The 25,576-nt window shown below is 39.3% G+C and overlaps 2 protein-coding genes across 2 annotated transcripts in view; one reads left to right on the plus strand and one right to left on the minus strand.

The window, feature by feature from the left end:
• Positions 1-25,576, minus strand: part of PIP4K2A (phosphatidylinositol-5-phosphate 4-kinase type 2 alpha) — a 179,164-nt gene that overhangs the window by 131,264 nt on the left and 22,324 nt on the right. The window lies entirely within an intron of this gene.
• On the plus strand, positions 14,994-15,524 carry LOC121496865 (60S ribosomal protein L32-like). Its single transcript, XM_041765646.1, has one exon. The coding sequence runs from the start codon at positions 15,038-15,040 to the stop codon at positions 15,443-15,445; it is 408 nt and encodes a 135-aa protein (XP_041621580.1). The 5' UTR covers positions 14,994-15,037; the 3' UTR covers positions 15,446-15,524.

Raw genomic sequence — 25,576 nt, forward strand, 5'->3', positions numbered from 1 at the left:
GTTGAGGCTTGAGGGGCACCTGGGTGGCCCAGTGGAGTTGTGATCAAGTCCCACATCAGGCTCCCTATAGGGAGCCTGCTTCTCCCTCTACCTATGTCTCTGCCTCTCTCCCTGTGTCTCTCATGAATAAATAAATAAAATCTTTTAAAAAAAAGTTGAGACTTGAAAAAAGGTTACTGAACAGAGACAGTTTTTGCTTTCAATTGCCTTAAATTTCCAGATTTAGTTAGAATCTACACATCTACAAGCACATGCAAAATGGCAGTCTAGGGCTTTCCTCCAAGAATATTTTTCTAGCTAAATGTAAAGAAATTGTTGAGGTTTTTTTTTATGAAGTGGGCGGGCCCATTACTGTTAAGAAACAGAAAAATGTTTGGATAAGCACCCACTGGGAAGAATAAGTTAGCAAATTAACTAGTAACATGTTAATATATGGAATGATTTCTTTTGGCAACAATGGTTTTACCAGAAGTCAAAATTACTATAAAAGATATGCAGATATGTTTCCCATATACTATCTAATAACAAAAACCATAAAGGTGGATCTCAACTAAAAGCAAAGGTTCTTCCTCCAAAAAGACTCCCTGTCATGCTTTTTCTGCTTTTTCTCGTGAGGATAAAGATCAATCAACAATATGTAGTAAGTGTTCAAAAAGAAAAAAGGAACCTAGCCAGCTGACACCTTGAATTTCCTTATACCATGAATAATACATCAGCCAGAGCACTGGGAGACAAATGTCCTGCTGGCTGTCCCAAGGGCTCTTAAGAGAGGGATGGGGCTGATGCCACAGAATCCAACGTAGTCCGATCTATCCAAACAGTAAATCTGTTTACACCTCCACACTGCTTCCAGGGAATTAGAAAAATGAAGATATCCTTGTCCAAAATAGTTCAACCTTAAGAACATGCTCACCTCAGTGTCTTATATGTGCACATTTCACACTAGCACAAATATCTGAAAATACAAGGCATGTGTCACAGATGCACCTGAGATGTTCGGGAACAAATCCAGTCAGGTGTGTGGGACCTGGGTATGGGCTAGAGAAAACGGAAATGAACACTTGTCCAGAGGACATAGATGCAGAGATGAATTTCAGAAGGACAGATTAAGAAGGGGCAAAAAGAGAGACAGGGCTCAGGGCTGCATGAGACAAACACAGAGATAAAGACAACTGATTAGAGAAAAACAGAAGGAAGAATAACGCAATCACGAGTCATATCAACCTTGAATTAGAGTGTTCTTGTCAAAATACTGTTAAACTCCAGACAATACTGAGACCTCAATGCCCTAAAAAAACATGGGCTGCCAGGTGAATATGTTACTGACCAAGCAGCAGCAAAGAGATCAGGACATTCAACCCTAAAACATAGCACTTTGGCAGAAACATTCTTCTGAGCTGAAGGCATCTGAGTTCCTGAAATCCCACACCTACCTAAAAGTAGAGCCTCCCCAAGAACTCAACTGTCATAAACTTGTCCCTGGGGGCAAGTTCAACCTTCTCCCACTGATTCTCCTAACAGCCCACTGATCTTTCCCAAATAACATGTATTTTCCCAAAAGGACCCTCTCCCCCTCTCTTTCTTCTACTAAATTAGGTCTATAGGCCCCAAGTTCTAACCATTCCTTTGTTACTCATTGCTGGGAGCTCCCATGTGTCCCGTGGCAGTGACTGTCACTGTGAAGTGGAACGGCATGGTCCTAAGCTTGTGTTTGTTCTTCTCTGGCCCGTCTGTCTTTTGTCAGCCTAATTTATAGGGCCCCAGCCAAGGAATCCAAGGTGGGTGAAGGAAAATGAAAGTTCTGTCTTCCTTCCCCTAGAGCAACCATGTGAAAGTTTTCGAGAAAATTACCACCTTCCTTAAGAGTCTTTGCAGTGTTAACACAGCCTCTTTTCAAGAAAATGAGAGAGTTCTTTAGGAGTTTTGTGTTAACACAGCCTCATTTTCAGGGGTAGAAACCTAGATCCAGAGATCTCATTCCCTGCAGCCTCATCTCCTGCCTCCCCACGCAGGGCCACCTGGTGGACTAGTGATTCCTCCGAACACACCTTAGTACCAGAACTTATGGTACTATGACTGACACCTCTGGCCTGAAGGCCCAAAGAGCCCATGAGCCCCCCCCCCCCCCCCGGTGCCTAACCCCCACACTGTGCCCCACTAGGGATGGTCTGGGTTCCTTCCCTCAGCCACAAAATAGCTCAAACACATTTCCGTTATGCTTGCATGGATGATCCTCCAACGAAACTGATTCCTTTAAAAGCAGGAACTGGGCTTTATTCCTTTCTGTTCATTGGGGACTTAATGCAGGAAGAGGCAATCGATGTTTATTAATTAATTTTAAAAAACCACGGCAGTCCGAGGTCTACCTAGCTCGGTTTCACGGATCTAGCATCAAGACAAAATGCTACGCAATATCCAGAAAGTAATTTTCAAAGGTATAAAAATTATCCTAGGGCAGCCTGGGTAGCTCAGGGGTTTAGCGCCACCTTCAGCCCAGGGCCTGATCCTGGAGTCCCAGGATCGAGTCCCATATCAGGTTCTCTGCCTGGAGCCTGCTTCTCCCTCTGCCTGTGTCTCTGCCTCTCTCTCTCTGTGCGTCTCTCATAAATAAATAAATAAAATCTTCAAAAAAGAATTATCCTAACGGATAACATCCACTAAGCACAATTCCCAAACAATCATAACTGCCTCCTCTGTTACTGTGGCACCTCACAGCCGACCCTGAGGAAAGCGGGGGGGGGGGGGGGGGGGGGATTGCACTATTCATCTCACTGTGGACCATTATGTAACAAGGAGGTAGAAAGCACTGTTCCCAACCCAGCCAATAACAAACCAGACCCTTAAACAGGATGACTGACAGTCCTTGTAATTTTATCCCAGAGAGAACAATAACAGACACTATTTTTATTCATACCGGTATTTAATCCTTTTTCCTCAGTAATATACTAGATGGCACTAATTTCTATGGGTTAATTATATATTCCCTCAAACAGAAGAGGCTTTTCTTTAGCTTTGTTTTATTGAATTCGTGGAGCCCTCCCAGAGGAATATTATAGCCAAATGAAAAGTCACTTCACCAACTGAAAGACCAACTTATTTTCTACAGGAATGTGCTGTGCAAGCAAGGCTTCCTTACTCCACCCTCTTGGTTATACACAGAACCTTTGCTTTTTTTTTTTTTTTCCTGTATCTAATTTGGTGTCACATCAAGCTTGTGCATGCTGACAACATGACAACATTTAACCACACGGACACGGACTTTCACTTTCTCTAATTTCTTAGACTTGGAGCAACTAGCGGACCCTGGATGCTGACTTGCAGGCGGCAGGTGTTTACAAAACATTAACTAGCCTTGACATCTGTTTCAATGCTATTTTCTAACAATCCCTTTCGTCTTAGATCACTTGCTTTTGGTGAACCCTCCTGTCAAAAGCACTGTTGCCATGCTTATCAGACACCTCTAAGAATCATGCTACAATGATCAGAGAGAGGAAGAGACGTGGGAGCAAAAGAGGGGAGACTATTTGCTTTCGCTGCTCAAAGTCTGTTCCTTCCACCACCGAGTTTGGCGCTCAGCAAATATTGATTGTGCGGGCACTTTCCGCCCGTCCCCATGCTCGGTGCAGTTCTTTACTCTTAGCCTCAGCTGAAAATAGATGGAACTATTTTCTGGAAATGGAATTTCATAATTATAGATTCCTTATAGCCTTTAGAACATTTATTTGGGCTACTGTGCTACTAAACAGTGTTGTGATTATTAAGAAATTTCCAGCTATACTTTTCATGGGCCGTTAGAAGGTAGCCGAGGTAACCATTAATCAAAGAGAACTTCCTTACTGGCCTTAAAGGAACATAGCTCAGGGCGGTCATCGCCGGTATGGAACATCTTTCTGGTCCTTCACTCTTACCCTTTACATTGCTTATTATTCATAGAATGTTGATTGGTACACTTAGTGTTGGGAAACAGCATGTGGAGAGAGTAGCAAGCAAATGGAATTCTTCTATCACTGCCACTGTTACAAAGAAGTATTACCAGACATCTTTGCTTTAACTCTTAGGACATGATTGAGAAAAAACAGTAAATAATAAAGGCCAATAAACAAGGCATTATAAAGAAAAGAATCTCCCTAACAAGCAAGATGGTTCCTTTAAATGGTCAATGTAGCATATTTCTTATGACAGAGAACTAGATTTCCACAAAGGGGCTGTCGTGTCTACTCCACTGTGTTTGGAGGACAGACACAAGACCAGGAAGTGTTCAAGCCTCATTAAACACTGGTCATCAGCCACAAATGCTATTTCTTTTCCATTTCCTGACTTGGGAAAAGAAGGAAACTGATTTACACTTTGGTGAAATAACAGAATTTACTATAAATGATTTATGACTTAAATACTTTGGGATGCTGGTTAGTATCTTGCAGATACTGTTCACAGGCAAATGAACAGACTATCACCACCTCTCACAGCCACCACTCCATCTCCATCCTCTATAATGGCAGTTGGCAGTTTGGTTCCTCTTGATCTCGACTCCCCTCTTCAGGTCTCCTCTTAACAATGTAGAGAATTTTGCAAATGTATTAATCCATTGACAGCATAGACTCACTGATTATGGCCCAGATAACATGTGCTTTTATTTCATACAAGTTTCTTCCACTTGACAAAACACTACCAAGTTCAGTTAAACAGCAAATAAAGACTGCATCCCTTCTCTTAGGAACCGATGCCAACAGAACTTTCCATTATTGATGCCTTGTTACCAACAGGCAATGTGACCACTCAAAAGATGTCAAGTCCTAGTCTGTCCTAAGTCAGAAGCTATAGTTCAATCTTCAACCCAATCAATCGATCACCTCTCAAATAACAGCCTCAGATCAAGAGGGGTGCCCTAAAAATCTGAATGTGACATGAAAAAGACACATGTGGTGAGTCTCTTCATATTGTATACAACGTCCCTCTACAAGTGACTGCTCAATATGGCAGAACAAGGGTCAGAGACTAACTAAGGGGAATATTTGGTCTCAATGATGGGCTGATGAGGGAGACTTTTTTGGATACTTGCTCACAATCCAGCTATTCATGGCCTTTCTTGCTGAAGAATCATAGTGCAATAGAGAGAGATAAGGATTCATTTGTTCACTCAAAATTTATCAAACACCTACATTCCAGACGCTGTTCTAGATGCTGAGGATACAGTGTTAAACTCAAGAGAAAACTCCCTTGCCTTAATGGAGATTTTCAGTAGGTGGAAACAGGTTAAAAAACCAAAACAAAAACCAGGGAAAATGTCAGGTGGTACTGAGTGCTATGGGGGAAAAGACTGAGTTAAGAGGGATGGGAAATGCTGGGTTAGGGGGCTGCTGTTTGTATGAGGGGCAGGTCTCTCTCGTCATTGTTTAGCAGAGACCTGAAAATAACTACAGTACCAAGCAGTACAGGACTATTATTGCTGTTTGTGTGGGTTATAAAGACATTAACCAGAGTTTAAGACTGTATCTGGCTGGCAGTTATAACGTTTGATACAAATCACACTGCTAATACTAGAAACAGGGCAGGGACAGGGAGGACAAAAACACATTATTTTATTATGAATTCCTTATATTTCTCGATGTTATAGTTAGGGCATTATATTCATTTTTAAAAGTTCTGTGTATAGGTAATTTCTATAATCTATGAGGATCACATCAACATAGTAAAGGGGATTACAATATCCATGTTTTGTGAAAGAAGTGCTGGGTGGGCCTGAATCAAGCATTCCTGCCACGGTGTGTGAGGTCACTGAGGAGTCACCAATCCTACGCAGGGCCCTGCCCCTCCTGGAGTTTTGTTACTATAGGAGTCAGACCCAAACTTTCCAGGCAAGCCAAATAATTCAATAACTACAAGCTGTAAAAGTGTTAGAAAGGAAACAAGCAAGGAGCTTACAGAGAAAAGGATTTGGGGGAAGTCTGTTTATATGTGAGGGTCAGGGAAGAATTCCCTGAAGATCTCCCAGGAGGGAGAGTAGAACTTCAAACCAGGTGGGGAGGGAACATTTCACACCTCAGTTAGGAGCAGCCACAGGTGGCTGGTGGCTGCCATATGGGCCACGCAGAACAATGAGACAGAATTGGCTCTGAGATGATAAATGCTGGAAGATGAGTCACAGGTTCATGGGGGTTCAGTACACTATTCTCTCTACTTGTTAAATATTTTAAAGTTTCCATTAATAACAAGTTAAAAGAAAAACAAAAGCCCTCGAAAGCACCTTTAGTTGTCAGCTTCCCACATGTTCTTTGCCGTAGTTTAACTCCTACCAAGCAGTAACAGAACCTAAAACCACCAGATAATTTTTAAAAATAAAACTAAGATATAACTTAGCATGTGAATTGGCCACAAAGACACTAAAGTAGCCCCCTACCAAAGTCTAAATAATGGCAACAATTTGAAGGTTTATTAAAAACAGGCCAAGTATGTTCTACTGGAGAGTCAATATCATGGGCCATTGGGAAGCTAAAGAAAAAGAATTTAGGGCACTTGGGTGGCTCAGTTAAACCTCTCCTTCGGCTCAGATCATGATTCCAGGGTTCTGGGATCTAGTCCTGCATTGGGTTTCATGCTCAGGTGCATTCATGTGTATGTGTGTGCTGTCGCTGTGTATGTGTGTGTGTCTCATAAATAAATAAATAAATAAATAAATAAATAAATAAATAAATAAATAAATAAAATATTTTTAAAAAAGAAAATTTAAAAATGCTAAAAACACTCCCTGCCACTCTGGTTCTTCTAAATGAAAAGCTGACCATTAAACTATGTTAGGGGCCAGCATATCAGTTAAAGCTCCCATAATATATTTCTCACTCCTTTTAGATCAATATGAATAAACCATACAAAAATTATATTCATTTTTAATTGTAGGATTTTTGTTTTTTAAATGTCCTTATTCTGTCATAATTGCCTGAGAAATACAAGGGGCATGAGTTTTAGCTCAGTCAATCCCCTTTGATAGTACACAAGAAATTAAATGTCAGTCATGAGACCTCAGCAAAGAGCCAGCACAGGCTCCCCAGAGGGATCCCACCAGTTTACATACCAATGTATGCTGGGGGTACACGTGTGTCTTTATGTGGTCCCTAAAATCTGTGCCAGCAGTACCTGGCAAAACCCCACAAACTGTAAATCCAAATGGAAGGCAGCAGGGTGCACTGGCATACTTTTTTTTAGTGGCTATGTCCAAATCTTTCTGTATTTCTGTCACTCTGTTGCTGTTTAGGAAGAAGTCTTCTCCCACTTTAGGTGGAAAAAAAAAAAAAAAAAAGCTTTTAAAGAGTAAATAATCATGAGGGCAGCCCTGCTCTCTGAAATGAATTTGCTGCAATGAAAAGCTCTCTCACAGTAGTTTCATAATCTTTTTTTTTCTTAATTGGCTGACTAGAGTATTCATGTTCCAATACAGAACAATCTTAGCTACTTAGATTTGAAGGAAGCTTTCCATTCCATCCTAGATAATGTATCCTGCAGAAACAAAGGCACCAGAACAAAATAATAAATGTCAAAAGACTTTTGCAGTCTTGTCTGTGGCAAACTCCAAGAAACTGGAAATGAGACTTTATGCCCATCAACAGATAATGGCTGACTACATTAAGGTATATTCATACCATAGAATATCATGCAACTATTAAAAAGAATGTGTTCTATACATATTGTCGCAGAAGGGTCTGCACTTTAATACAACCAAACAAACAAAAAACCTAGCAATACTGGCTATTGAGTAAAATAAAATATTTAAAAATTCTCTAAAAGCTTTATGTCCTTGGTTTAGGCAATAGTTTCTCATATATGACACCAAAGAAGCAACAACAACAAAAAATAGATAAACTGGCAGATATCAAAACTGAAAATGTTAATGCTGCAAACAATGCTATCAAGAAAGGGAAAGAAATACACAAAACGGGAGATGAGATTTGCAAATTAGATCTCTCACAAGGGTCTTGTACCTGGAAGAATTCTTATAACTCAATAATAAAGACAAATAACCTAATTAAAAATGGGCAAAATAGATCTGAATAGATATTTCTTCAAAAAAGATGTGGAGATAAGCACATGAAAAGATGCTCAACATCAATAGCCATGAGGGAAATGAGAATCAAAACCGCAGTGAGATACCACTGCACACCACAGGACAGCTGTAAATCAACAGGACATCAGCAAGCATCAGCAAGGACCAGTGAAATCAGAAACCTCATACATCCGTGGTGATAAGGTAAAGCGACTCAACTGCTTTGGGAAAATGCCTGGCAATTCCTTGGGAAGTTAGACACAGAGTTACCATATGACCCAAGAATTTCACTTTTAGGTATATATCCAAGAAAAATGAAAACAAAGGTCCACACAGAACATTATTCATAATAACCAAAAAGGGGAAACAATCCAAGTATCTAGCAATTGATGAATGGACAAAGACAGTGTGGTTTATCCATACAATAGAATATTATTTGACAATAAAAAGGAATGAAGTACTGCCACATACTACAACATAGATAGACCTTGAAAACATTATGCTAAGTGAAAGAAGCCAGTCACAAAAGACCACATATAAATCTACAGAGGCAGGAAGCAGATTTGTGGTTGCCTTGGGCTAGGGGTAGGGGTTGGAAGAGAGAGGAGGTTTGGTTTCTTTTAGAGAAGATGAAATGTTCTAAAATTAGATTGTGATAATATAGAAGCCTGTGAAAATACTTAAAAAACACCAAATTGTACACTTTAAATGGCTTTTTACATAGTACATTTGTATGGCATGTGAATTATAGCTCAATAAAGCTGTTTTTTAAAAGTTTGTTTTTAAAAAAATTTCTCTAACTAGCAAACCTAAAAATAGAAAATGAAGACCATATATCTGAATTATGTGAATTTTTTGTAGTCCACTTAAATAAGCTGTTGTGTGTTCATTAAAAATTTTGTTCTTGGGACAGCCTGGGTGGCTTAGCAGTTTAGCACTGCCTTCAGCCCAGGGCCTATCCTGGAGACTCGGGATCGAGTCCCACGTCAGGCTCCCCGCATGGAGCCTGCTTCTCCCTCTGCCTGTGTCTCTGCCTCTGTGTGTGTGTGTGTGTGTGTGTGTGTCTCATCAATAAATAAATAAAATCTTTTTTAAAAATTATGTTTTTGAAATATATTTAATGATGGTATAATATTACAAAAACAAAGCAGAGCACAAAACTATATATATATTTATAATTTTACAAAATAAGACTCTGTTTGTAAAGAAAAGGCTGGAACTAACAATGATCCTCTAGTCTAGATAGCAGATTTATGAGTAATTTAAATACTGTGCTTTAGAATTTTCTTTTTCTAAATTTTCTCCAATGACCATATATTACTTTTTTTTTTTTTAAGTAAGCTCTACTACACTCAAAGTGGGGCTTGAACTAACAACCCTGAGATCAAGAGTTGCATGCTCTACTGACTGAGCCAGCCAGGCACCCAAGCATGTATTACTCCTTTAATCATAAAAATAAGTATTTAATTTTTCAAATGAACCACATGTACCAGGAACTCAAGCATGCAACATCCAGTTTATTAATATCCTATATTAGAGAATATTTTTCTTTTCATTTTTTATAATAAAAAGTCATATATAGGGATCCCTGGTGGCGCAGCGGTTTAGCGCCTGCCTTTGGCCCAGGGCGCGATCCTGGAGACCCGGGATCGAATCCCACGTCGGGCTCCCGGTGCATGGAGCCTGCTTCTCCCTTTGCCTATGTCTCTGCCTCTCTCTCTCTCTCTCTCTCTCTCTCTGTGTGTGACTATCATAAATAAATAAATAAAATTTTTTTAAAAAGTCATATATATTCCCCCAAACTATTTCACTTAGGTAATACTGTACAACAGAACACTCCAAAACTCAGTGCTTAAAACAACCCCAATTTTACTGGCTCACAATTATGAGGGTCCGAATTTGAGTAGGGCTCAGGCATGAAGTGTTCCCCTATACTCTCAGCCATCCAAGATGACCCACTCTTACTTCTGGGTCTCTAGGACAGCTTTCAGCTGGGGTGGCTCCTTCCTTCTCCACTATGTCACTTCTCCTGGTCCAGCTCAAGCCTCTTCTATTTGGTGGCTGGTTGTTCAGGAGGTAAAACAGAAGCTGCAAGACTTCAAAGGGCCTGTATCTGGAAGTCACGTGGCATCACAATCACCATATTCTGTTGGTGAAAGTTGAGAACCAGTTCAGATTCCAGGGGAGGGGAAAAATCTCTTGAGCATAAAAGAATGTGAAGAACTGTTGGTGAACATTTCTGCAATCTGTAGGCATGCCCAGGGGAAAACAATATCCACTGGAGTGAGCCTTGGCTATTGAGATAGATATTTAATGGAAACACTTGGTGTTTGGTAAAAGGCTGTGGCTATTTGGGACCTGTATTCTATTGTCTTATAAAGAGATTCACTCTACTGAAAAAATGTTGACCCTTTCATTTAACAAAAATCACATTCTGTTTGCTAAAATGTTACTATTTTTTTAAAAAAATCACAGGAAAAAGGGGAAGAACCCTAATTTCAGATATTAATATTATTTTGCCATAGCAGGGATATATAATAAAAATTCTAGGCTTTGTGGGCCATATGGTCTCTGTCACAACTAGTCAATTCTGCTTGACAGTAGCACAAAATGAGCTATAGGCAATATGCAAACAAATGAGAATGGCTGTGTTCCAATAGAACATTTATGGACACTGAAATGTGAATTTTATATAATTTTCACAAGTCACGGAATATTCTTCTTTTTTTTTTTTTTTTTTAATTTTTATTTATTCATGATAGTCACACACAGAGAGAGAGAGAGACAGAGGCAGAGACACAGGCAGAGGGAGAAGCAGGCTCCACGCACCGGGAGCCCGACGTGGAATTCGATCCCGGGTCTCCAGGATCGCGCCCTGAGCCAAAGGCAGGCGCCAAACCGCTGCGCCACCCAGGGATCCCCGGAATATTCTTCTTTTAAAAAAAAATTGTTAACCATTCCCACACATGTATGCAGAAAGCACTCTTAGCTCAAGGCCCTTATAAAAACAGACCATAGGCCACATTTGGCCCATAGGCCATAGTTTGCCAATCTCTGTGCTATAGTTAATTCAAAAGATATAATAAAAATGCCAAAAAAGGAAATACTCTACCGAATACCCTATACAAACATCCACATATATTTCCTGTATAAAATACTCAACCTTGGGTCACCTGACTGGCTCAGTTGGTGGGGCATGCAACTCTTGATCTCGGGGCCATGAGTTCAAGCCCCACATTGGGCCTAGAGCTTACTTTAAAAAAAAAGAAAAAGGAAAAAATAAAATCTCAACTTTTAGCTACTAAATTTTTCACTGTCTTCAAACTGCTCTACTTAAGAAGCAATTTCACTTTTCATTAAACTTTTCTTATAACTTCAACTATTAGCTTCTTTTAACCTGTTTCCCTTACTGATAACTAGAAGGTCTGTTCACTTCCTTTGCCAGGATGCAATAGTAGCCTTCAAACCCCAAGTGTGCACATTTTGGCTTTATTTACCAAAAGATGACAGCAACTAAAAATTAGGGAATTACCCCGTTCTGATCATTTTATTTCTAATGTAGTGTTTTACTTAACTGATAAAACAAATTATTGGCTATCATATCAACAATGTCCACAAATCTTAAAAAAGAAAAAAAGTGCTGACAAGTCAAGACTTGTCAGTTTATCTAAACACACAGAAAACGAACAAACAACAGTGTCAGTGGTGGGGGTAGGGCAGGAATGAGCTGATAAACATAGATATTACAACAGGGCCTCTAAAATACTAAGAGTATCTGTTCTCACATTGAACCTGCCTAATTTGTGAATTCCTCCAGACCTGAATACGGCTCCTAGGGTCTCTATGCAGGGACCTGTAACTATAACCTGAAATTAGCCAGGGTTAACCCACCATGTTGACCCTTGTTGGAACACTTGGGATTCTCACCAGGCATCTGAACAGACACAGATGGTCCAATAATCTTTAAAGATGTATCATCTGTGTCTGAAAATTCTGGCATTAACCCAGGAAATGAACAATGTGTAATTACCTACCATGTTACCTGCAGTTCTTTTTTCACACAAGACTAATCTTTTGGATCCTTCTGCTTTTTGCCTAATAAAGGCCGTCTCTCTCTCTCTCTTTCTCTCTCTCTCTCTCTCACACACACACACACACACAAGAGCAAAAGCTTTTTTTATATTATAGCACAGTATAACTGAAAATGAGGAAACTTTATATCTGATCAAGTCAATAAACTTAAGATTATTCCACCCTCAGCCTCTAACAAAGGGTGCTAGGAGATAAGAGATTACTCCCTATGATCTCAGTTCTTCAAAGCTATGCTAATACTGCAAAGAGTCAAGGCTTTCCTTTAAGATCTTAACAGTATTCACATTTTCATTCTTACTTTGTTACCTGTACTTCGCTGTTACGTGGTAAGTCACCACAGAGAGACTTGATGTTCAAGTACCTACTGATGTTCCTGACTTTTCTAAATGCTGAGGAGGAATAAGAACCCAGGACCTGAGTCAGAGGTGGGTTTGCTCTTGACCCCACCCCTCAAGAGTGTCAGCTTAGTCAAGTCACTCTCTCATTCAGAGCCCTCTTCTCATCTGTCAAATATGAATAACAACACTGAGCCCTCTCTCCTCTCAGTGTTGTGTTAGGGTCAAGTGAATAACAAAGGTGCAACTGCTTTATAAATGTGAAACTGAGGTTACTTTCTTTTATCATGAACTTTCCTCTCAGGGATTAACAGCTATCTTTTGGTCACTTCTGCAGAGTGTTATAAAGAAGTCTAAACAGGGGTGCCTGGCTGGCTCCGTGTGACTCTTGATTTCGGGGTCATGAGTTCAAGCCCCGCACTGGGTGAAATTATTTTTTTAATAAGAAGTCTAAACATTTAGCCTATGTTGTATCCTGTTTTTTTTGGTTTGTTTGTTTTGTTTTTGTTTTTGTTTTTTAAATCAGAGCTTCATCTTTCAAGAATGAAGAGTCTTGTTTGGTTTTAATTTCTCCTCATGGTTTGGCATCTAATTATCCCTCTCTTACCTTTCCCAGCTCTTACAGCCCTGATACCAAAGTACAAATGAACACATGCACACAAATGCACAATTCAATGTCTAAGATCTTCACATTAGACCGGATGGACTTAACAGATATATACAGAACAGTCCATCCCCAAATAGCAGAATATACATTCTTTTCCAGTGTACATGTAAATATTCTCCAGAACAGATTACATGTTAGGCCACAAAACAAATCTCAACAAACTTAAGACTGAAATCATATCAAGCATCTTTTCTGACTACAATGGTGTGAAACTAGAAATTAGTTACAAGAAAAAAAAAAAACTAGAAAAAACAACAAGAGGCTAAATGACATGCTACTACACAACCAATGAGTCAACCAAGAAATCGAAGAGAAAGTCACAAAATACCTGGATACAAATCAGAATGGAGACACAACAGTTCAACATCTTTGGGATACAGTAAAAGCAGTTCTAAGAAGGTTTAGAGCAATTCAGATCTACTTCAAGAAACAAGATTAATCTCAAATAAGCAACAAAACCTATACCCAAAGAAGCTAGAAAAAAGAATAACAAAGCCCAAAATTAGTAGAAGGAAAGAACTAATATAAATCAGAGAAGAAAGAAATGAAAGAGACAAAAAAAAAAAATAGATCAATGAAATCAAGAACTCATTCTTTGAAAAGATAAACTAACCTGATAAAACCTTTACCAGAGTCATCAAGAAAAAGAACTCATTTAAAATCAGAAATGAAAGAGAAGCTATAAATGACACCACAAAAATACAAAGGATTATAAGACTCCTACAAAAAATTATTCACCAACAAACTGGACAACCTAGGAAAAATAGATAAATTCCTAGAAACATACAATCTTCCAAGACTGAAATAGGTAGAAATAGAAAATTTGAACTCACAACAAACAAAAGCTAAAGACCACACAGCCTCATTGCTGAATTCCACCAAACATTTACTGAGTTAATACCCACCCTTCTCAAACTATTCCCAAAAATTAAAGAGAAAGGAATGCTTCCAAATTCATTCTATGAGGCAAGGATTACCATGGTACCAAAACCAGACCAAGACACTACAAGAAGGAAAATTACAGGCCAATGTCCTTAATGAACAAAGATGCAAAAATTATCAACAAAATAGTAGCAAACCAAATTCAACAATACATTAAAAAGATATTCGCCACGATCAAATAAAATTATTCCAGGGATGCAAGGATGGTTCAATATTTACAAATTGATGTGATATGCCACATTAACAAAATGAATGATAAAAATCATATAATCAGGGCACCTGGGTGGCTCAGTTGGTTAAGCATCTGCCTTCAGCTCAGGTCATGATCCCGAGGCCCTGGCATCAAGCTCCATGTCTGGCTCCCTGCTGAGTGGGGAGTCTGCCTCTCAGTCTCCCTCTGTCCCTCTCCCCCTGATCATGCACTCTCTCAAATAAATCTTTAAAAAAAAATTAAAAATTTAAGATATTTTAAAAAAAATGTTTTTAAAAAATCATATGGTCATCTCAGTAGATGCAGAAAAAAAATATTGGACAAAATTCAATATCCACTCACAATAAAAACTCAAAAAAGGGCAGCCCGGGTGGCTTAGCGGTTTAGCACTGCCTTCAGCCCAGGGCCTGATCCTGGGGACCGGGGATTGAGTCCCGTGTTGGGCTCCATGCATGGAGCCTGCTTCTCCCTCTGCCTGTGTCTCTGCCTCTCTTTCTCTCTCTCCTCTCTCTCTCTTTCTGTCTCTCATGAATAAATAAATAAAATTCAAAAAAAACTCAAAAAAGTGGATATAGAGGATAGAAGAATCATATCTCAACATAATAAAGGCCATATAGGACAAACCCAGAGCTAACGTTATACACCATGGTAAAAAGCTGAAAATATTTCCTCTAAGATCAAGAACAAGACAAGGATGTGCCCCTCTCTTCCTCGTTGCCGCCTGCGGAGGTGGCAGCCATCAATCGCTGGGCATCATGGCTGCCCTCAGACCTCTGGTGAAGCCCAAGATCGTTAAAAAGAGGACCAAGAAGTTCATCCAGCACCAGTCAGACCGATATGTCCAAATTAAGCACAACTGGCGGAAACCCAGAGGCATTGACAATAGGGTACGCAGAAGATTCAGGGGCCAAATCTTGATGCCCAACATTGGTTACGGGACCAACAAGAAAACAAAGCACATGCTGCCCAGTGGCTTCCGGAAGTTCCTAGTCCACAACGTCAAGGAGCCTGAAGTGCTGCTGATGTACAACAAATCTTATTGTGCAGAGATTGCTCACAATGTATCCTCCAAGAACCGCAAAGCCATTGTGGAAAGAGCAGCCCAGCTGGCCATCAGAGTCACCAATCCCAATGCCAGGCTGCATAGCGAAGAAAATGAATAAACAACTTATGTGCGTGTCATATTTGTGTTAATAAAACCATAAAACTACAAAAATAAAAAAAAGACAAGGATGTGATGTCCACTCTTGCTACTTTATTCAACACAATACTGGAAGCCATCACCACGGCAATCAAGATAAGAAAAAGAAATAAGACATCCAAAATAGTAAGGAAAAAGTAAAACAGTCATTATTTGTAGATGACATAACACCATGTATAAAACCTAAAGACTCTAAAAAAACTGTTAGAAATGAGTAAATTCAGGGGCGTCTGGGTGGCTCAACTGGTAAAGCATTCACCTCTTGGTTTCAGCTCAGGTAATCATCTCCCGGCCATGATATAGAACCCTACATCATGTTCCACACTTAGTCTGCGGGAGATTCTCTCTTTCCTCCCTCTCTGTTCTCTGCCTATATCCTCTCTCTCTCTTTCTCTCTCTCTTTCTCAAACAAAAAAATAATAATAAGCAAATTTAGTAATTTTCAGGATACAAAATTAATATACAAACATCTATTGCATTTCTATATACTAGTAATGAACTAGCAGAAAGAGAAATCAAGAAAACAATCCCATTTACAGTTATATAAAAAAGAATACCTAGAAATAAATTTAACTAAGGAAGAGAAAGACTTATACCCAGAAAACCATAAGACATTGATGAAAGAAATTGAAGATGACACAAATAAATGGAAAGATATACCATGCTCATAGATGGGAAGAATTAATATTATTAAAATGTCCATACTATCCAAAGCAAACTACAGATTCAATGCAACCCCTATCAAAATACCAAAAGCATTTTTCACAGAACTGGAACAAACAATCCTAAAATTTATATAGACCCACAGAAGATTCCAAATACGGATGCCTGGGTGGCTCAGTGGTTGAGCTTCTGCCTTTGGCCCAGGGTATGATCCTGGAGTCCCGGGATCGAGTCCCGTATTGGGCCCTTGTGTGGAGCCTGCTTCTGTCTCTGCCTGTGTCTCTGCCTCTCTGTGTGTCTTTCATGAATAAATAAATAAAATCTTTTAAAAATATATTCCAAATAGCCAAAACAATCTTGAGAAAGAAAAACAAAGCTGGAGGTATCATAATCCCAAATTTTAAACTATACTACATTAAGCTACAGTGATCGAAACAGTATGGTACTGGCACAAAAACAGACACCCAGATCAATAGAATAGGACTGAGAATCCAGAAATAAACCCATACGTATATAGTTAGTTAATCTACAACAAAGGAGGCAAGAATATAGAATGAGGAAATGACTTCTTTTTTATGGGAAAGCTGAAGAGCTTCATGCAAAAGAATGCAATTGGACCACTATCTTATACCATACACAAAAGTAAACTCAAAATGGATTAAAGACCTAAATGTAAGACTGAAGTCATAAAGCTCTTAAAAGAAAACACAGACAGTAATCTGTTACATATTAGTCTTAACAATATTTTTTGGATCCATCTCCTCAGACAAGGTCAACAAAAGCAAAATAAAAGCCTTTTGCACAGTGAAGGAAACAAAAAGGCAACCTATGGAATGGGAGAAGAGATTTGTAAGTGATATCCAATAAGGGGTTAATATCCAAAATATACAAATAACTAATATAACTCAATACTGAAAAAAATTGGATTAAAAAATGGGCAGAGGACCTGAACATTTTTCCAAAGAAGACACACACAGATGGCCAACAGACAGACACATGAAAAAGATGCTCAATATCACTAATCATCAGGGAAATGCAAATCAAAACCACAATAAGATATCACCTCATACCAGTCAGAATGGTCATTATCAAAAATGCAAGAAATAACAAGTGTTGGCAAGGATTTGGAGGAAAGGGAGCCCTTGCACACTGCTGGTGGAAATGTAAATTGGTACAGCTGCTCTGGAAAACTGTATGGATGTTCCTCAAAAATTAAAAATAGAAATTCCATATGATGTAGTAAGTTCAGTGCTAGTATTTACCCAAAGAAAATGAAATCACAATTCAAAAAGATACACACACCCCTATGTTTATTGCAGCATTATTTACAATAGCCAAGATATGGAAGCAACCTAAGTGTCTAAAGACAGATGAATCAATAAAGAAGATGTGGTGTGTATATATCCAACGGTATATTAGCCAGCCAACACAAAGAATAAAATCTTGCCATTTTGTGACAACATAGATCTTGCAGGCATTATGCTGAGTGAAATAAATTAGAGAAAGACAAATACTTTATGATCTCATATGTGGAATCTAAAAAAACAAAAATATGATCAAACAAAAACCAGAAACAGATTCAAATACAGAGAACAATCTGATGGTTGCCAGAGGGGAGGTGGGTAGGGAGTTGGGTAAAGGAGATTAAGAGGTACAATCTCTCAGCTGTAAAATAAAGAAGTCATGAGGGTGAAAAATACAACATAGAGGATATAGTCAACAATATTGTAGTAATGTTTGGTGACCAATGGTAGCTATACTTATTGTGGCGAGCATAGTGTAATGTACAGTACATCAAATCACTATGTTATGCACCTGAAACTAGAATGACATTGCATGTCATCTATACTTTAATTAAAAGTTAAAAAAATTGGGGGCACTTGAGTGGCTCAGTCAGTTAAGTGACTGACTACTGGTTTCAACTCAGGTCATGATCTCAGGGTCATGAGATCAGGCCCAAGTAGGGCTCTACACCCAGTGAGGAGTCTTCTTGAGGATTCTCTCCCTCTGCCCCTCCCCCTACTTGCTCATGTGCAAGAACACTGTCTTTCTCAATAAATATATTTTTTAAATAAGTTAAAAAATTTTTTTCAAGTGTAGGATCTTGAAATATTTTCTTTATACCTGTCCTGGAACTGCCCAGCCATTTCCTTGCTGTCATTACATACAACTGGCAGCATGTCAGCCCAATACCCATTAGAAACTGTCTGAATGATCCTATTCTGAAATATTAATAAGAAATTTGGCCCCTGGGGTGCCTGGGCAGCTCAGCTGGTTAAGCAAATGACTGGTTTCAACTCAGGTCATGATCTCAGGGTCATGAGATCCAGCCCTGGGTCTGAGCCCTGTATCTGGCTCCGCAACTCCTGAGGTGTCTCCTTGGGACTCTCTCTCCCTCTCCCTCTGCCCCTCCCCGCTGTTCTCATTCCCTCTCAAATAAATAAATAAATCTTAAAAAAAAAAAAAGTTTAGAGCTCAATATTTTTTACATGTAACATAGACTCTTCCTGTTGTTTTTCGAAATGTTTCTAATATTTTCCTAATGTTCTAAATGTATTACCTTCCATTTTTCTGTATACAGCTGAGTATGCTAACTCCCGGACTCCTGTGGTTTCAGATCTGTGGCAAACCATCTTTCAGTTTATTTTCCCCATTGGTTTGTTGTTTTCATATCTATGAATGCTTACTATCAAAATGTAAATTTAGCCAATCTCAAAGATATTACTAACTGGATCTTTTTAAATAAAAAGCCAGCATCAAAATCTATGGCATTAGCAGTTCATGGACAACAAATATCCTTTGCCCCATTCCTTGTTTTTCTTGCAACTCCTTTTACTGCTTTTGCCAAAGGAAACTGTCAAAAATCTTTTAAAGCTTCTCCCTCAGTGCCCTCCCAAAAAGCTTACATCCAGCATAGTTCGCCACTACTCTTTGAGCCATACTTGTTCTTTTGCATACATGTCACAGTGGTAATAAAAAATTATACCCACTGGCTCTCCTTGTCCTCAAACTGCTTCAAAAAAATTCCATGCTGTATTAACGAAACATAATTTATGTTTATCAGAAAACCTTAAGTTCCCTCCTAATATGCAGTCTCAGCTCAAGCTCCCTGTTATCAAACGGATCCTTCGGCTCTGAGACACCAGAGCCTTCTTGGGCATCAACCCTTGTAAGCAGAGTCACCTGCTAGAGACTGTCACAATGTCTCACGCATATGCCAAAGTGACCGTTTGTGAAGTACCGCTGGGTTCTTTGAAAACTTCTGGGAAAATGCCCAGTCTATTACGGCTGCTTCCTAGCATTTCACTGCCTTGCCAAATCATTTCAAGTTGTGCTCTGGTGTGTCCTTATAGCATTTCTTATGCCCATCTTGCCTGCAGCTGTCCCACTTCAGCTCACCATGCACAGCTGCTTCACTTCTTATATTGTCAGCTTTTCCGGCAAGTGTCCAGCCTAGTAAAACAGTGGGTTGGTGAGGATTACTTTCATGCTTGTGGAACAGATGCAAAGAGAAAATCCTCATTACTGGTGACAATCTTCTCATTTAATGTCAACGAGGACAGAGAAGCTGTGTATATATTTTCAAGAATTCGAAGGTTTACATTTGCAAAAGGATTTTGATTCTTAAGAGGGTTCTTAACTTGAGTATTTAAAATGAGGGAATGAAATTATAAAGTACAAAAAAAAAGAAATTATAAAGTACAATAACATAGTATAAGAGATTCCATGCATATAATTTTTAAGAGGAATTTATTAACAGAGCACATGTGCATTCTCAACTGATTTTTTTTTTTTTTACACAATGTTTTTGATATTTAGTATGAAGTCAAGCAAGCACTTACTGCTAAATAGGCAAAAGGGGTAAGGACATAAGAATCAAAGTCTCTATGTCTCTGAACCAACTGTAATAAATTTCAGAAGAAAAATGGAACATTAGAAAGAAAACTCTCCTTTTGTGTCCAGGATCCACTAAAATAAAATAAAATAAGATAAGAAAGAAAGGAAGGAAGCAAAGAAAAGAGAAACAAAAAGAAAAGAAACAAAAAGGAAAGAAAAGAAAGAAAAAAAAAGAAAGAAGAAAGAAAGAAGAAAAATTCTTCTTAAATTTTGGTCATGACACAGAATCTTCAGGATTAAAAAAAGTTAGAAGCTGCCTAATCCTATTACCCACCTGGGGACTGTCAGCCCCTGGACGACACCAGGCATGGGGCCAGTAGCTGTCAACCTCAGTCACACACATTGAATAACTAAGAATTATTATCAACTGTGTACTTGGTCATTCAATATCAATAGTAATTAAAGATTTTTTTCTAAGAACTTACTTCTTACATATGAATGTAAGTAAATTCACTGCCACAGGGTCCCTTTCATTCTTGAATGAGGAGGAGGGATGGACTTATAGCTGGCGTGTCAGGAATGCTGCCCAAACCCAACTCTGCCCATGGGAGTGTGCTATGATTGTGAATGTTTATCCATCTTGTCTACCACTGTGGAAAAAAGACTTTGAAACATGCTGACCCAGCACATACTCAGATAATTTCAGGAACAGGAAACTCATTATTCCCAAAGGCAGCTGACTGCATCCTTAAACAACTTGAACTCCTAGACTGTTGTTCTTATCTCCTGAAGGGAATCTCATCTCCCAATCACTTACACAAACTATATCTGACTTAAACCTCACAAGTGAACTGAGGGAGAGGACTCTGAACACCTGGGCTCCTCTCAGTGACCTGAAAAGTGGTATCAGTAGGTGTCAAAAAGACTATTTTCTCCCTGTCAGTTATTCTAGACTAAGGAGCCAATTAGTCATTGAAGAAAGGAAGCTCTTCTGTTATAATCTCTGAATAAAAGAGTATAGTAACAAGTAGGCTAGTTACATTTCAATATTTAAATTTGAAAATGAACATAGTTCACATTTTATTAGTGATGAATAAAGGGCCCACTAAAATGAAAATAAGGAAACATTTCCTGAATACATTTTAAAAAGCAGTATGGACAGAAAAAATTGAAATAGATAACATAAAATAGTTATCAGGAGAACAGGATTCTATGCAGACTTAAGATGAAGGATTATATCTGACAAACCTGTACACAGTCTCAGATATCAGGCACAAAGCTAAGAATCACCTCACAGAAATCACTTACGTACTTCTTCAGTGGTAGGGACAGCACACAATGGGGAAACTGTAGTCCTCTAAAAGGAGGAAATGTTTTCCTCACAAAGTTGAAGCTTTCCTATTCCCACTGGGTTCCTTACATATATGCATAGCCAGAACCAAGAGCAAAAGATCTGGGCTGATGGCACATCTCAAAATAATAGACCACGATGAAGAATTAGATTCACAAAAAGAATCACTTAAAGATTCATTCATCTGTCTGTAACTCTACAGACAGAGTAGACCAACTCTGTTGGACTCAACACCAACTCATCCTTTTATTCTTTCATGGGCACATGGTTCTTTCCAGAAGTTTCACAAAACTGGGTTTGCTGGAACCTTTGGGGGCAGGGCCCAGCCTTAGAGTTCCCTGTGCTTCCTTCCCTCTCTGCCTCTTCCTCTTCCATCATGCCACTGGACCCACAGCAGGTCCCCTTGCCCAGGCTCACATAACACACTCTGAGCTGAATCCTGAGCATTCAGGTAACAACAGCTCCTACCTCTAAAAATGTTGACAAACCGCTTGGCAATGTCACTAATTCCTTAGATGAAACAGATACATGCATTTCTCTGTAAACAACAATAAAGGAATATATATGGCTTCAATTTGGACATGTCAACAATGCATCAAGGAGCATCATCACGTCCCCAAGTGCAACAATGCACTGGGAAAAAGTGAGACCACAGGAGAGCAACCAAACACAGCACAACCACTGAAAACCTGACAGTGTGGCTGATAACCTGCTGCCTCTCTACTAACTGCCGCAAGCACTTCTTTAGCAACATCAAAAAAGAAAAATCGCTCTAAGTACATCACTGAATAAGGCCAGAATTTGCCTATCACTCTACTCAAATACTTGAGCCCTGAAGAAAGGGGGGGAAAAGCCTCATAATTGCTTATGCCAAGAAAATATTTTATGCAATTAAGTATCTCTTGAAACTTGCATTAATCTTGACCTTCTTAGCATTAGATCAACAGCAGCAAAAGAATCATAACGATAAGAATAAACAGAAGCAATAGTGAAAGGCACTGTTCTAGGGATTTTATGTATATTAATTCATCTAATCCTCAAAACTATTCTGGGGGGGGGGCAATCCTATGAGGTATGTACTGGTACTATCCATGACGTATGAAAGAGGACATTGAGGCACAGAGAGATTAATTAATTTGTCCAAGGCCAGAGAGCCTGGAAGTGGTAGGGCCCAGTCGGTCTGGCTCCTAAGTCTGAACTCAGGCACTATGCTGGACCACCTCCCCCACGTCTTCAATACAGCATCAGGTCACATTTAAATCACTTCCCAAACTGGAAATCTTAAGATCATTTACTACCTTTTTAAAAAAAGTTTTCTTTAAGTAATTTCTATACCCAGTGTAGAGCTCGAACCTACAATCCTGCAATCAAGACTAGTGTACTCTTCTGACTGAGCCAGCCAGGCGCCCCAAGATTATTTACTATCATAATATGCTTTCCATGAATTGAAATATTTTACCCCAAAATTTGAAAGATTCTCAATTCTCTCTTTGTGCAAGAGAGGGATACAAGGCTGAAGTATTTCCTCTTTCAAGAGAATTTTTCTTCAAAGAGCATGACTATGGGAAAAGGGAAGAAAACGTTAACAGTTACTGAATGTGCTACGACTCCTGATAAAAACCAGATGCTTTTATGTACCTTATCTTGTTCTGTCCTTACAACGACATGGCAAGAAACACCAACCCCATGTCCCAGAGGACAAAACTGAGCTAGGAAGGATGGATAACCTGTCCAAGGCTAATGAAGGGTTACAGTATGAGACAGCCCCGGTCCAATGCCAAGCAAAAGAAATTAACAAAGGCATTCAATGCAAATGCGGGAGCCATGGGGTATGAATGGGCTGTGGAGCACTGGGACAAACATTTCCACCAGCTCCTTTGTCCTGCCCCAGCTCGGCTCCGAAGGATCAAAGTGTCCTTAACCTCAAGCAAACATTATTGTCTGTGGCCCCCACAGAACACAGAACACAGAACACGCTTGGGGAAGCAGAAGAGGAAGTGGAATCCCCATTTTACAAATAAGAAAATGGGGAGGGGGGTGCTTGGCTGGCTCTGTGTCTGGGGTTGTGGGTTTGAGCACCAAGTTGGGTGTGGAGATTACTTAAAAATAAAATCTTTAAAAAAAAAAAAAAAAAAGAAGAAAATGGAATGGTTTTGGGTAAAGCCTGCAGAGATGCTGGAGGCTCCAACACCAGTGCTGTGTATCTGTGCCAAATGGTAGCAACTGTGCCCCAACACCCCAGTTTACTCTGGGGGCTGTGATGAACTGAGCCCAGAGCTTTTCCCCAGCTGCCCTTCCCACAGTCAAGCTGGATCAGACTCACGCCTTCCTCTGTCCTTGGCATCTAACCTCCTGAATCCCTGCACCGTCTCCCAGGACCTTATACGTAATAGACCCCAAGTGTCTTTCTAGAGGCCACCATTCTTTCCTTCACTTCTAGATATCAAAAGCCCCAGATTTAATCTTATTCTCTCATTCCTTCTCCTCCTCTTAGGCTTATTGATTTCCATTCTGGTATCATGGGTTTCTTAATATATGGATCCTCGTACATGAAGTGGGGGGAGGGGGTCCTCTCAGTTTTTTACAACTTCTTGTTACTGAATTTTTAAAATTTTACTTCTTACTTTTCATCATAAAGCCTAAGTCTTTAAATACCATTGGTATAAAACAGAAATACTTAAAATCAGTCATCACTTAATGTATGCCTACCTGATTCCATGATGATGAGGTGGCTCGTCCATTACATTTCCAATGTTTTCAGTTAGAAGTTCCTGATAGGAAGGGAGACCTGCTCTCAGCAAATGTTGAACTGACTGGCCTTCAGTGAATGACTCTCAAGAACAAACTTCAGGGCAGCACAACTTTTCAAAAATGAGCTCTCTTAATAACATTTCTAATAATGAATGAACAAGAAGAGTCATGGAAAGCATCTCTGGGCTAGAGTCAACACTCCACATTCTTCGTCACTGCCAATCTGGGCCACGTATCAGAATGCTGTCACTGTCTTAGACAACTGAAAATAGTCCAAAATCTATACCAGATTGTTTGAGGAAAAGCAGAGGGTAGAATATGTTTCTAAATAAATATATTAGGGAAGCAGTCTTTAGATTCTCCAATCATAAGGGTAGCTGCTTGTTATCTCTTACCTTAAACACTATCTTCCCTGCTCGATAGTTCAGAATCTGGGGGCCCTGACTGTGTGTTACAGTAGAATGCTTCTAAGAAATACCCAGGTCCTGCTTGTGACCTTCCCCTTGACAGAGGTGGCCCTTTATTATGAAGTCACATTCTCCTTTTACCTAATAAAACCCAGTCTTCACTACCTACATACCAAGGTACTAATTCTACAAGCATGTGAATCTTCGTTCAGTCAACAATGCAAAAAACACATCCTTTAGGCAATCAATAATCACCTCAATTCATCACCAAGCCAGACAGGAAAAATCATTTTTGAAGTAATCACTTATTCAAGATTTATCTCAGCACAAAGCCAGATTAGGAGATGGCCATACACCTGGGCTATATCATTCTGAGTTCCCAAACCTAGGTTGCATTTTTGCCCATGGCTTTCATGGAATTCAATAATAGTTATACATATCCAACAATTTTAATCCTCTTTTACTCTATTGGGGCCATTCATTTTGTTGTTTATTGCCTTCTACAACAAATTTCCCTCAGAACCAAGGAGTGAAAATGAAACCAGTGTTTGTCTTCCCACGAGACAAGGATAGTTCCGTCACAGCTTTGTCATGGCTACTCAAAAATTCAAGTGCAAATATCAATGTCCTTAACCAGGACTGTGTATGATGTTATGGTAAATATATATTTCCGTCGTCTTCCTTACAATTTGATTTTTCACCTTGTTTGTTTTTTATTTTATGGATGCTTTCATGGTTAAGTCTCAAGACTTTTGGAGAGTAGATAGGCTGTAAGGATTCCATCTTCATCACTAAAAAAAGAGACCTTCTGTATTGCATCTTGATTCACTGAGAAGGCTACTTCTCAGGAAATGAGGCTCTACTTATGAGTATTCTTCACGTTTCAGTATTATCTAGATGAAGCATGTGTCTATGATAAAAAGGAAGGAAAAAGAAAAAAGAAAGATGATTCCGAGGCCATATGCTTGAGAAGCAAAAGAAAAGGAGAGAGATTTGAGAAGGAAATTAGTGTTTAGGAAGTCAGTTATCAACAGATCTCCACTAGTTTGTGCGTAGTTGAGGGTCATCCACACACTATCCAGAG

The sequence above is a fragment of the Vulpes lagopus genome, chromosome 8 (genome assembly GCF_018345385.1).
Source record: "Vulpes lagopus strain Blue_001 chromosome 8, ASM1834538v1, whole genome shotgun sequence".
Classification (NCBI taxonomy): Eukaryota; Metazoa; Chordata; class Mammalia; order Carnivora; family Canidae; genus Vulpes; species Vulpes lagopus.